Source organism: Saccopteryx bilineata, chromosome 6 (genome assembly GCF_036850765.1).
Source record: "Saccopteryx bilineata isolate mSacBil1 chromosome 6, mSacBil1_pri_phased_curated, whole genome shotgun sequence".
Classification (NCBI taxonomy): Eukaryota; Metazoa; Chordata; class Mammalia; order Chiroptera; family Emballonuridae; genus Saccopteryx; species Saccopteryx bilineata.
In genome coordinates, this window is record NC_089495.1 from 168585538 (window position 1) to 168600206 (window position 14669).

The window sequence follows — 14669 nt, forward strand, 5'->3', positions numbered from 1 at the left end:
CAAGTACATCAGGGGAAAGCCAATATAGAGGTCAGGGGTAAGGAAATTGAATACAGACCTCTGCACAGACTGAGCCAAAATAATTTCCATTTTTACCTACAGGAGTCACTTGAGTCAAGTGATTAAAGCAAAGTGACATCATCAGTAATGGGACAGATTAAAAATGTGTAACAGCAGATGGGACGCAATGAGAACCCAGTCCCTTCCATGCTGACTCTCATCATGAGGAAAAACCACATGAACGCAAAAGTACATTCTGCAGAAATATGGACCTATAATCTTCCAAGTGTTTAGGTCACCAACATCAAGGAAAGACTGAGGACCTGTTCCAAAATGAAAGACTACATCACAACTGAGTGTAGTTTGTCATTCTGGATTAGAACTTTCTGCTATGAAGGACATTATTGAGAGAAACAGGGAGACCTGAACAAGGTCTGGAACTTTGACTTAGATGGTGGTAACATATGCAAATTAACTCTTTGATTGTGATGAATGCTTTTTTCTTTTATTAATTTTAATGGGGTGACATTGATAAGTCAGGGTACATATGTTCAGAGAAAACATCTCTAGATTATTTTGACATTTGATTATGTTGCATACCCCTTACCCAAAGTCAAATTGTCTTCTGTCACCTTCTATCTGGTTTTCTTTGTGCCCCTCCCCTCCCTCCACCCTCTCCCTTTCCTCCCCACCCCCCACCCCCACTATCACACTCTTGTCCATGTCTCTGAGTCTCGTTTTCATGTCCCATCCCTGTATGGAATCATATAGTTCTTAGCTTTTTCTGATTTACTTATTTCACTCAGTATAATGTTATCAAGGTCCATCCATATTATTGTAAATAATCTGATGTCATCATTGCTTATGGCTGAGTAGTATTCCATAGTATATATGTACCAAAGCTTGAAGTTGTAAAGAATGTCTCTCTGTAGGAAACACTAAAGTACTCATCAGTGACTCAGAATCACGTTGGCTACTTACAGTATTTTCAAATGGAAGAAAAGACGTAAATGCAACTTTTCGTAAATTTAAGATTGTTTTCACATTTTTAAAAAAGAGAAATTTTAAAAAGTATTGCCTTGGTGTCATTTCTGTGACTCAGTCAATTTTGTCACTTTAAAGCATTTAAATCACTTTAAATCAGGGGTCTCAAACTCGCGGCCCGCCGAACAATTTCTAGGCTCAAGACAGAGCACATGGGAACTTAGAACTAACTTTGGCTTGCCTGTAAAACTCTTCTTGACCAGAAGTGTAGTATACCTTTCAGCCAATTCCAGAACACCAAACTGACTCTGGGCTTTATACTTATTTCCTTGTTCCTTTTTACCCCAAACAAGGTTGATTTTGTGGCTCTAGCTAATCAGATATTTTGTATTTTTCTCTTTCTTGTTTTTTATTCTTTATCATATATATATATTTTAATTATATTTATTCATTTTAGAGAGGCAGGGCGGGGGGAGAGAGAGAAAGGAAGACAGAAGGAGGAGCAGGAAGCATCAACTCCCATATGTGCCGTGACCAGGCAAGCCCAGGGTTTCGAACCAGCAACTTCAGCATTCCAGGTTGACACTTTATCCACTGCACCACCACAAGCTTCCAGCCTTCTCCCCATTTTGCAATTCTCCAAAAGGAGACTACCTACTTCATAACATATTAAAATTTGTTTGTATCACTTAAATTGTCTTTTTTTTTTTTTTTGGAGACATATCTTTTTCAGATTATTTTTTTTAAGTGAGAGGAGGGAAGATAGACTCTTGCATGTGCCTTAACCGTGGGATCCACCTGGCAAACCCCGTCTGGGCCGATACTTTGAATCAACCAAGCTATCCTCAGCGCCCAGGGCAACGTGAACCAATACCAATCGAGCTACTGGCTCGGAGAAGGTAAGAGAGAGACAAGGAGGAGATGGAGGGGGAGATAAGCAGATGGTCGCTTCTCATAGTGCCCCGGACCAGAGATCAAACCCGGGACATCCGCACAGTGGACTGATGCTCTACCACTGAACCAACTGGCCAGGGCCTTGTCTTCTTTAATTATTTTTAACAGTGTGTGTGTGTGTGTGTGTTATCAATATATTAATAACCTTGAGTAGTAATGGAATGTCTTCAAAGATAAGCCTGAAGTCAGAGCCAGCTGCCAAGGCGACTGCCCCAGACCTTCTGCTGAGCTAACCTGCACTCTCCTGAAGTGAGAAAACACCAAAACCTGGGACTCCGCAGTGCACAAAAGGCTTGCAACCCAGTAGCAAAATAAGTGGCTTTGTGGTTGGGCTCAGAATTCATAAGTTTTCCTTTGTTTGTTGCCATGTGCAAAGACTATGATTTTTAGTAATTGCTTCCTTAGTTGCTTCACTTAGATTAAATTAGGTAGGTCCGTGATATTTTAAGAGTCTCACAAACCCTGTGTAAACAAACAGACACAGAACTCACAGTGACCCCAATGCAATGGGTGCAGCCCACAGACAGCCAATTCAATCAGGGGGAAATTCAGAGTATTCACTTGCAAGCAATTGATTTTCAAGAGAAATGTCAGCAGGATCAAACAGCCTGTTGGGATGAAAATCCCCTGAATCACCCCTATCACTGTGTTTTCTAGTAAGTAACTCCTGAGTCCATATAGTGTAATAGCCAAATTACTATAATTATCCAGCGACACAAGTGGCATATTAACATTATTTTAAACATGGATTTTTTTTTGCATAATCTTTCATTATTATCATTCAGCTTCCCATTTGGAAATGGAAAACAACAACAGACTGTGATCTAAGCCCAAGAGAAGAGAGGTCACCCAAAGAGAACAAATAAAAGGGCTATTTACATGTGAATATACTAAGAGAGATGTGTTTTACAGTTAAATACACTCTTGACATTCATTAAATGCCTTCTCCCTGCTTCATAAATATGGGCAAAAGAGATCTCGCCCACTGAGAAAATGATCCCAGTACATAATAATCATAACGAATATAAATAAAGCCACTTTCCTTTCAAAGACCTCAAGGCCCTATATAAAAACGCATTTGTAGTTCTACCATTATGAAATGGATCTGCCTGGTGGGGAGCTCAGCTGAGCACTAAGTCATTCCCAGTGCTTAGGAGAGTAGGAATGTGCTTTCTAGTCATCTTGCTCTCCGCAAAATAAGTCTTTTTTTTTTTTTTTTTTTTTTTTTTTTTTTTTACAGGGACCGAGTCAGAGAGAGGGATAGATAGGGACAGACAGGAACGTAGAGAGATGAGAAGCATCAATCATCAGTTTTTCATTGCAACACCTTAGTTGTTCATTGACTGCTTTCTCACATGTGACTTGACCGCGGGCCTTCAGCAGACCTAGTAACCCCTTGCTCGAGCCAGCGACCTTGGGTCCAAGCTGGTGAGCTTTTTGCTCAAGCCAGATGAGCCTGCGCTCAAGCTGGCAACCTCGGGGTCTCGAACCTGGGTCTTCTGCATCCTAGTCCGACGCTCTATTCACTGAGCCACCACCTGGTCAGGCTAAAATAACAGATTCTTAAGTGGGTGCCCTAAGAATCATTTGGTGCTGCTGTTTTTAAAGGCATTTGAAACAGCTTAGAAACCACTATCAGCAGCAGGTTTTGTTAAATAATCAAAAGGCTCATTCAACAAGATAGCTTTTGGAGCAGTGACCCCAACAACAATCCTGGATTTTAAATCTGGATCATCTCCTTCCTGATGTGTTGCCAGCCCAAAGACTCCACCCTGAGAAGCCCTGCAGGAGTTCCTACTGTAAACCTTGGAGATAATCACGTTAGTGCGGGCACAGGTCTGGTTTTGCTCATTTTGTCAATGACTCTAGCAAAGCATTAGTTAGCTAATTGTAGAAAACTAAAGTTGACAAGAGTAGCTAAAGTTTTAGAAGAATGAAATTTTGTTACCTTCTTATACTAAAAAGACACTTAGTGGTTAAAAAATAAATTTTAGCCCTGGCCGGTTGACTCAGCGGTAGAGCGTCGGCCTAGCGTGCGGAGGACCCGGGTTCGATTCCCGGCCAGGGCACACAAGAGAAGCACCCATTTGCTTCTCTACCCCTCCGCCGCACTTTCCTCTCTGTCTCTCTCTTCCCCTCCTGCAGCCAAGGCTCCATTGGAGCAAAGATGGCCCGGGTGCTGGGGATGGCTCTGTGGCCTCTGCCCCAGGTGCTAGAGTGGCTCTGGTCGCAACATGGCGACACCCAGGATGGGCAGAGCATCGCCCCCTGGTGGGCAGAGCATCGCCCCTGGTGGGCGTGCCGGGTGGATCCCGGTCGGGCGCATGCGGGAGTCTGTCTGACTGTCTCTCCCTGTTTCCAGCTTCAGAAAAATGAAAAATAAATAAATAAATAAAAATAAATTTTAATTCTAACAATTATAGGAGTAGACCGCCTTTGTATGAGCATTAGGTAGAGTGGACTTTGTTACCATGACCTCCATTATTGCCATAGCCTTGCAATCTTGCCCACAAGGCTCCAGAGAACCACTGACACAGGATGCTAGGTGTTATGGGCTGAATTACATCCCCACAAAACTTACTGTATTTTTCATGCCATAAGATGCACTTTTTCCCCCTAAAAGTGGAGGGGGAAATGCCTGTGCAGCTTATGGAGCGAAAATTTGGCATTTTATTAAATATTTTAACACACCATTTGGTTCAGAATTTTTTCTTCTTATTTTCCTCCTTAAAACCTTAGGTGTGTCTTAAGGTCAGGTGCGTCTTAAGGAGTGAAAAATACGGTATATGTTTAGGGCCCTGGCTGGTTTGTTTGCTCAGTGAATGGAGTGTTGGCCCAGCATGCCAACGTCCCAGGTTAGATCCCCAGTCAAGGCACATATGAGAAGCACCCATCTGCTTCTCTCCCCCTCCCTCTCTCTCACCTCTTCTCTCAGATAGTGGCTCAACTGGTTCAAGTATTAGCTCTGGTCACTGAGGATAGCTTTTTGATTCAAGCATTGGCCACAGATAGGGATTGCCGGGTAGATCCCAGTCAGGGTGCATGCAGGAGTCTATCTCCCCTCCTCTCACTTACTAACAACAAAAAGTTTCAGTACTAGCCCCAGTACCTCAGAATGTGACTGTATTTGGGTAGACCCTAATCCAACACGACTGTGTCCTTATAAAAGAGGGGGAAATGTGACATGGACAGGGACAAGGAAAAACCACGTGAAGACACAGGGAGACACAGCCATCTAGAAGCCATAGAGAGAGGCCTCAAAGAAAGCAACCCTGTCAACTCCCTGATCTCAAACTTCGAGCCTTCACAACTGTGAGAAAACCAATGTCAGTTGTTTTAGCTTCCATTCTGCGGTGCTCCGTTAGGACAGCATGAACACACTAATACAGAGCCCTAATGGGCACCAGTTAAAGAACTACAGAACATACTGCATGTTAAAATAGATGTTCTGAGATATACAATGCAAATATTTTGACTGAAATAGTGCTATTCTCTGTAGACTAGTGTTTCATCCATATTTGGAACCCATGTTAAAAGAAGAATAAAGTAAAATAGAAGGCAACTGTAAGGTATTTTTCCCCGCTGACAAGGAAGGAAGAGGGCTCAGAGCCGCAAAGTGTGGAATAGCAGACGGCTTTATTAAGTACAGAGCGCACCTCCACCCCCTCACCCCACCCCCCCACCCCCCCACCCCCTTCACCCCCCCCCCCAGCAAGGTTCCCTGGCCCCGAGGAAAGAAAGAGAGATGGAAGTGAAAGATGGAGGTCAGGGAAGTTGCACGGATTAAACCGCGTGGGAGATATTTAAAGGGTCCCTCTAGGGAAGTGGAGCTACTATTACGTGGTGAAATTTCACTGGCTGGCAGACGATCGCTTCTTTCCAAATGGTTCCTGGGAAGCTTCCTTTGGCAGGTTTGATTGTGGGCGGTCCTAGCCAAAGTGGGCGGGTCTGAGTTCCTACGTGACCATGCCCCATTATCCACTGACCTTACAGCAACCAGGCATATAAAATAGAACCTTAGGAAGATAGGCTAAAGGACCTTTCTTTTATTTTATTGATACACAATAAATACGACTTGATTTAGTCATTGTTTTTTTAGATCTGGCACATGGAGAGTGGTTCCAGATGTTTCCTCCCCTACAGAGGAGAGAATCTGAGGTCAGAAGCAAATGTAACTTCAATGAAAAGAAATTTAAGATGTAAAAAAAATTTCATGACAATAAATGATTTTCTTTTAATTTAAAAGGCAACACTTCTATGTTTTATGTGGAGATGTTATGAAAATTATATTTTGAAGGGCCTTTTAAATGTATAGTAAACAGCATTTTTCCTGGGTGAGTTGGTTATGAGGGGCTATATTGGTTATTCTTTTGAAAGCCCACAATTCTGTTATATAAAATTATATTTCTCCCTGCCAGCAGCCTATTAAGTTCCGCAGAGCTTCTGTATGGTAGGCCCTGGGTGTATAATGAGATTCACAGATCTAAACCTTGTGGGGTTCATTTAGAACAGACTCCTGCTCCCCAGATCGCAACAACCTACATGACAAACAAAAGTTTTATTTTTTGCTTGTTTCTATTTTTTTTTTTTACTTTAACTAGAAATTGTGGCGATGCCAATACAGCTGTGGAAACACAGGCTGTGTCCTATTTTGCCTTATGCATCATCAAGAAAATTGCTAGTTCAATTCTGATTCCAAAGCCTTTATTGTGATGATGACGGGAACAAAAGACACAGAGACACAGCTTGGTTTGCAAAGGCTGGGCAGGGCGAGCAGTGGGGCCAAGTGGGGGAAATACACATTGTTTTGAGCCACTGTATTGTCTTCATTGTCACTGAAGGAATATATCCATACCCTGTCAGGCAGATGCAACATCCCAATATGTGTCCACTCCCTTTTCAGATACTCTGAGCCTCTATGCTTCTTCCAATGTTCAGAGAACTTGCTACTTCCAAACTAGGAATTCCACTAAATAAAAAGGTAGACTTCTATTAGATTTATCTTACACTGGGACAAAGTATGCATCCTTAGACATTGTTCCCATTGGTCCCAGTTTAGTCCCAAGATTTAGCAATTAAAAACCCAATGTAACAAGTGTGTGTGATAGGTTATATATGCAAAATGGATAGCTAAAAAATGAAAAGATAAACCAATTAATTAGTCGAGTAAAGCACTAACTGAATGTGTATAGTTAAACTTTTGAGATTTGATGTCCACATCTGATGTGGCTAATCTGACAAAGAACAGCAGGCTGATCGGAATGTGAGTAAGTAGCTAAAGAAGGACAGCCACTCCATTAGCTTAAGAATGTTGAGCTGGGACTTTCTTCTGCTTGGAAGGGTTCAGGCTGGTGTGAAACTGCAGGAAAAGAACAGACCCCTGAGTCAAGGATTTGAGAAGAAGCAGTTTATTTATTTAGAGGTGATTCCAGGAAGCCTCAGGCGGAGGGTGAGGAAGAGAGAAAGCGAGGAAGCAGCTAATAAAGGACGTGTCATTACACAGATGACCACTGTGGACAGCTGGGATGGAACTCCATGGAGGAGCCCTGGAAACAGCACAGAACTCATGTCTCACAGTTGTCCTAGCTGAAGGTGAGGGACTGGTTGTTTACATGCCACCTCCTAGCAGTCGTATATGAATGTTGTCACACTGGTGGGAAAAGACTAGAACAGCAGTGTCTTAGTGTGGGTTTCCTGGGAAGCAGAGTGGAGTCAAGAAGTCCAGTCTGACCACCTCTGTGGGCGCTGGCAGGGAAACGGCAGCAGGGGGCGCGACGTGAGATGGAAACAGTCTGCTCCTGGCATGCTCAATACTACTGGCACTCGGCCCTGTGCAGGCACAGCAGGGTGGCCAGCCACAGTCCCGCAAATCCTGCAGACGCAGCGGTGACATCCCAACAGACAGAATTTGTTCAGAGCACACATGCACACACACGCACACACACGCATGTGCGTGTGTAGTGTTGCAGCAGGATACAAAGACGTCAGGGAAACTCCGAGGAGGTTGGAAGGGACATGACAGGTACCAGAGCCGCTAGGTCCTCATCAGAGCCCCACCCGCCCTCGGCTCCATCAAAGAAAAACAGTTTATGGATGGAAACCCCTGCAATGGTCTCAGAAGTCAACAACAAGAATTAGCTAAAGCCAAATCATTCCAAGGTGGAGAGAAAAGTGACCCCCCAAGCTCATTATACAATCATTATCATGAAAACTGACACCACAAGTAGAAGGGGGGCCATGACACTTTCAGAAAAAGGGACCATATTAAGAACAAGACATCCTTCTCTTGACCCTAAGGCAGAGACAGAATCTGGCTCCACAAAGTTCTAAAACTGGATCATATAAAATCTCAGGAACTGACCGATCAACCAGCACACAACTTACCTGGGAGTTGGCGCCGGCCACTTGGACATGGACTCTCACTTCTTTCACAATGGCCAGTGCCCTGGAGTCTCTCTTTACCTGAATAAAACTTGACACCTTCCCGCCTGACATGTGAAAAGTCGCAGACCATGCCCAGAGCACGGCCAGCTCCCAGCACAGACCCAGTCCGGTGACAGTCTCAAGGGGGACATGGACGTGTCACCAAGAACTGATCATGCATCTGATGGTAGCAGAACCCCCGCAGGAGCTTTCCATCAAAGCCGTCCTGCACACAGTCACCTTGCCAAGCAGGGAGGGTGGGGTCTGGTGCAGGGTTAGCCCCTGAGGAGCTTTAAAACCTTTCATGAACTTGGGCAGGTGTAAGAAAGAAGCAATGTCATCTATCCTAGCTCTAGCTCTCCTTCATCAAGTTATGGGAACAAAATGAGATGATAACTATGAAAATCCTTTGAAAAGTAAAATGCACTAAACAAAGTACAAGGTATAAGGCACAGTGGTATATGCCCATCTGAAACAAGAATTATAGTTCGTATTGTAGAGAAATTATTTTTCCTTTAACTTGAGACTTTCATCAGGAAAAGACGAACTGTAGATCATAGCACATTTAGAATTTTCTCTGGAGTCTCATTCTTTGTTGTTGATAGAAGATGACAGTAAAATGTGCTGGTGACTCTTTACTTCAATATAATGAGCTGCTGATTATTTGTGAGTCCGTCCCGGAGTTGTTGGGAGTCTACAATAGTGCTCCCTGGGGAAAATTTCATAATCATCTTTGTATCAATGAACATAAAGCTGGATTTTCAAAAATAAACAAGGCAAAGAAGATAACACAAGTTTTCCTATTTCCTTTACTTACCATCCTGAGATCAACTAATTTTAAGTAAAAATATTAAAGGGCGTAGAAAGAAATAGGACTTCTTTTAGCTTCCATATCTCCGGGAGCTTTTGCGAAACAGAGATGTACTAGATCATGTCTGTTTTTAAGTCTAAATTTTAAATTTTGTTTTCCCCATAAAGTTTTTAAATAAGAAAATTTCCATTCGTTCTGTATATGAAATATCAGTAGTCTCAGAGCCACTCAAGAACACACTGGAAAAAATGATATCTTTTCAACTTGTCCTTATTTTTTCTTCTCCTCCTTCTCCTTCTCCTTCTCCTTCTCCTTCTCCTTCTCCTTCTCCTTCTTCTTCTTCTTTTTTATTAAGTGAGAAGTGGGGAGGCAGAGAGCAGACTCTCACATGCTCCCCGACTGGGATCCACTCAGCAAGCCTTCTACCACAGCGATGCTCTGCCCTTTTGGAGGTTGTTGCTCTGTTGCTTGGCAACTGAGCTATTTTGGCGCCTGAAGTGAGGCCATGGAGCCATCCTCAGTGCCTGGGGCCAGCTATTTGAGCCATAGCTGCAGGAGGGGAAGAGAATAAGAAAGAGAGAAGGGGAAGGGGTGGAGAAGCAGATAGTCACTTCCCCTGTGTGCCCTGACTGGTAATCGAATCTGGGACATCCACACGTCAGGCCAATGCTCTACCACTGAGACAACAGGCCAGGGCCTTCAATTTGTTTTTTGTTTTGGGGTGGTTTTTTTTACAGAGATAGAGAGAGAGTCAGAGAGAGGAACAAACAGGGACAGACAGACAGGAAGGGAGAGAAATGAGAAGCATCAATTCTTCGTTGTGGCACCTTAGTTGTTCATCGATTGCTTTCTCGTATGTGTCTTGATGGAGGGGTCTACAGCACAGCAAGTGACCCTTACTCAAGCCAGTGACAGTCTCAAGTTAGCGACCATGGGGTCATGTCTTTGATCACACACTCAAGCCAGTGAACCCCGTGCTCAAGCTGGTGAGCCCATGCACAAGCCGGCGACTTGGGGTTTTGAACCTGGGTCCTCTACATCCCAATCCAACCCTCTATCAACTACGCCATCATCTGGTCAGGCCAACTTGTTTTTAATAACAGTCATGAAGGAAAAAAAACAACAAATTTTTTCAGGACTTACTCCGTGCTTGGCACGAAGCTAAGCACATCACGTAGATTCTAACATTTAATCTTCCCAACAATTTTTGGGTTAGATGCTATTTTTTGTCTCCATTTTATATACGAGAAAACTGAGTCATAAACCTATTTAATGCCGCCTTCAATAAGAATGTATACATTTGCAAAAGACACTGATAACTTATGACTGACAATTGCCTCATGCTGAAAAGTTCCTTCAGTACACTCCAATACCTCTTTCGAAGAAGCATGGGTGAGTCAGCCTCCACTATTAAAAAATAACCTCAAATCTCTCTTTTGGGCAGAGTATTGTTATCAGTACAAAAAAGGAAACACCTCTCCGTCTATGATTCTGCAAGTTCTCCGTAATGAGTAAACACTCAGACGAGTTCTGTATATCCATGCACTTGTTTCCCATCCGGGGGATAAGGGCATTCGCCATTGTTTAGATAAATAAGAAATTTGCCACCACCCAATGTGTTCTTTTTTCTATTTTTGAACAATCTTGATATATAATCTTGCAGACACATAAAAGCAGAATGATTCAAAATGCCATGATTTTAACCTGGGAAGACTCAAGTAGGTGAAAGGCCAAAGAAATAACAATTGCTAACAACGATGACATTTGTTGAGCACTAGAGGAAAACCCTTGACGTGGGTAATCTCAGTGAAACTCCACAACTTCCCTATGTGGGAGGTGTTACTATTATTTCTATTTCACAAATAAAGAAACTCAGGTATAGAGAAGTGAACTAGCACACCTTGGCTGCATCTGTCTGGTTTAAGAAGAAAACATTTAATTACAAAGACACCCAGGGATGCAATAAGACATTATTAAATTAAAATACCAAAGTTTGAGATTACCTAAATGTACTTGGTAAAAATCCTGATACAGGCACTGTTTTAAAATCAATCTTGTTATTTTATACAGTTAGAAATAAATTAAGCAAGTCAAAAATGACTAGTTGTAATAGACCTGCACTACATAATAATTTGTTAAAAACAAAAACACAGAAGAACTGGTGGGATTAAAAGTTAAAGATATATAGACCTTCTTGAGTTACTGACTTGAAAAATTCACTTATTATAATTACACTTGCATGCGTGTGTTTGTGTGTGTGTAATCTTGAAACACTACCAATTATTTCACCATGAACATTCTGAAGGCAGTTATTTTTAATTTAGGAAATCCTTAGGCTGCAAAGCCACTAAACTAAAATTTAAAAGTTAGACTATCTGAGCTCATAGACATGTGAAGAAGGATTTAATTAACCATAGAAATTATACCTTAGCCCTGGCTGGTTGGCTCAGTGGATAGAGCATTGGTCCGGCGTGCAGGTGTGCCGGGTTCAATCCCCAATCAGGGCACACAGGAGAAGTGACCACCTGCTTCTCCACCCCACCCTCTCCCCTTCGCTCTCTCTTCCTCTCTCGTAGCCAGTGGCTCGAGTGGTTTGAGTGTCAGCTCGGGCACTGAGGATACCTCAGCTGATTCGAGCATTGGCCCCAGACAGGGGTTGCTGGGTGGATCCTGGTTGAGGTGCATGCGGGAGTCTGTCTCACTGTCTCCCTCCTCTCATATTAAAAAAAGAGAGAAAGAAACTATACCTTAAAGAGAATTTGAAAAGGAGATATAAAATTAGTCCCTTCACTTAGTATAAAACACAGTTGTGTATACAGCGTGGGTTTAATTCCTGACATGCTCCCCTGCGCTCCCCTGTACCTTGACTTCCTTGAACGGTTAGCTCTTGTGGACGTTGCAGAACATCGTCAGGATGTGGGAAGCAGAGTCCGTGGAAGGGCCCCAAGTCAAAGCACTGATGCAGGAGCTGCATGTTCACTCTCGAGCACACGCTCATGAACCCAACAGCGACACCCTCCACCTGAAACAGCCAAGGTGTCTCATTACTCTAAGACCTGAAATGAATTCTCATCATGCTGTTTCCATGGGCACAGAGCACGTGGGTGGGGGCAGTTTGGGGGGCACTCTGAGATGGTAAAGGGAGGGGGCAGTGCTCTTCTTTTAGTAGCTCTAGTGTCCAGCACGATGCAGGGCACACGTAACATGTTCAAAACAATGCTCAATAAATGACCATTGTGGACAGTTCTAGAAGTGGATACATAACTTAGGGAAGCTGCCAGAGAGTTCTTGAGGGAAAACTATTTGAAACTTAACATGTGCCCTCTTTTCCCAGGTGATGTCCTGACTGCCCCATATCCTTTTATTGTCCCCCAGCCTTCTCTACACTCTCTTCCCCTCCCCCCACACAGTTCCCAGTGAGACCAGCCACTGTTCCAGTGTCCATCCGACTGACCCCTGACTCAGAGAAAGTTCATGGCCACTTAGTCCCTATCAGGTAGGAACTCTGAGTTTCTTGAATTCGTTTATTTGATTAGATGTTCTCCTGGGGAGGAGAAGTGAGGAAAGAGGTTTGGTGGAAATGTTCGAGTGAAGTAAACTCGTGGGTCTAATCGGCAAACGCACCCACCTCCTCCCAGCAACAAAACAGATACCTGGTTTGAACCTCTTGCAATGGGCCCCATATATTTTCAGCCTTTGATGAGGAAAACACAGGTAAGAATAGGAATGTGATAGTGTGATCTAATAAGAAATATACATTTAATATTCATCTCTAGTCCAAGCACAAGCTTTTAAAACACTTGTATTTCCTGAAAGGAGCATCTTTTGTTGTTCCTAACAGCCCCTTTCAAGGATACCTGAGTTTATGCTAATACAGTGACTCTTTAAAAATGGGGGCTAGTTGTCAGAGGAACCAAACACGTGATTTCAGGGTCGGAACTTTCAGTTCCACCTCTGACCTCAAGGGAGGGGAGAGGGTGAGAGACTGAGTTCAATCACCAGTAGCCAATAATATACAGTAATCAGTCACTCATGGAACCACCTTTAATACCCCTGAACAACTGGATTAGAAGTTTGGGGGGTTTGGTGCACACACTGAGGTGCTGGGTGGTGGCAGTCCCAGAGAGGGCATGAAAGCCTCCACCCCTTCCCCACACCTTGGTCTATATATCTTTTTCATTTGACTGTTCTTGAGTTATATCTTCTATAGTAAACCGGTAATAGTGAAGCATTTCACTGAGTTCTATGAGCCATTCTAGTAGTCTAGTGAACCCAGGGAGGTGGTTGTGGGGACCCCTGATTAATAGCCTGTCAGTCAGAGTACAGGTGACAATCTGGTGTCTGAAGTGGGAGCAGTCTTGTGGGCATGAGCCCTAAATGTGTGGGGTCTGTGCTAATTCCAGGAAGTGTCAGAACAGACTTGCAGGATACCCAGTTGGTGTCTAGAGAGATGATGAACTGGTTGATGTAGAAAAAACCCTATACTACACATTTGGTGTCAGAAGTGCTGTGAATAGAGAAAATAAGTTATCTTTTAGTGAGTAGTAGCTAATCTGCACCTATTATTGGTACTAAAATATAAATTAACAAAATTTAATTCTATCATATTCCACATTAAGAAATGACTGTGACTGAAATTCTTTATTCTGTCCTCTCAGTAATTCAGTATTTCATTCTTTTCTGCAAGACAAGCGTTTAAAATTTTAAAAGAGAGTGAAAGAAAATGTAGTTTTCTAATTAACTAACCTTATTGTGGTAATTATTTTTCAATAAACAAATATCAAATCATTGTTGTAAAACTTAAGCTTACACAATGTTATATGTCAATTATATCAGTAAAACTGGACAAAAAAAGTAAATTTCACATAAATAATTCCTGTTGATTATTACATGAGTTTTAAGCAAATTCTGACTAATTTGACTAATTTGACTCTGCCAGCTATTATTAGAAACTAGCATTTATCCCTCAAGCGTTTAGATTATTTTTTGAGACCACCATTCCACTCAAAAAGTAGAACTCCCCTGGCCAGTTGGCTCAATGGTAGAGTGTCAGCCCAGAGTGTGGATGTCCTGGGTTCAATTCCCGATCAAGGCACACAGAAGAAGTATCCATCTGCTTCTCCACCCCTCCCCCTCTTGCTTCTCTCTTTTTCTCTCTCTCCCCCTCTCTCTCTTTCTCCATTCCCCTCCTACAGCCGTGGCTCAATTCAATCAAGTTGGCCTCGGGCACTGAAGATGGCTCTGTGGCCTCAGGTGCTAAGAAGAGCTCGGTTGCCAAGCAACAAAGCAACACCCCAGATTGGGCAGAACATTACCCCCTATTGGGTGGATCCCGTTTGGGGCACACGAGGGAGTCTATCTCTCTGCCTCCCTTCCTCTCACTGAATAATAAATAAATAAATAAATAAATAAATAAATAGTAGAACACAGTATTCCTTAGTCCCAAGAATGTAGCATCATCCCATAAATGTCCATTTGGAGAAAATGGTTAATATCT

General features: G+C 42.9%; 1 protein-coding gene across 2 annotated transcripts in view; it reads right to left on the minus strand.

Moving 5' to 3' along the window:
- The window catches only part of CFAP61 (cilia and flagella associated protein 61), a 381775-nt gene that overhangs the window by 302351 nt on the left and 64755 nt on the right, over positions 1 to 14669 (minus strand). Inside the window, exon 9 of one of the 2 annotated variants that reach the window (XM_066236726.1) lies at positions 12035 to 12194. The exons of the other annotated variant lie outside the window; for it this stretch is intronic. Coding sequence (XP_066092823.1) covers positions 12035 to 12194 — 160 coding nt within the window. The remainder of the gene's footprint in view (positions 1 to 12034; positions 12195 to 14669) is intronic. 2 annotated transcript variants of the gene reach the window in all.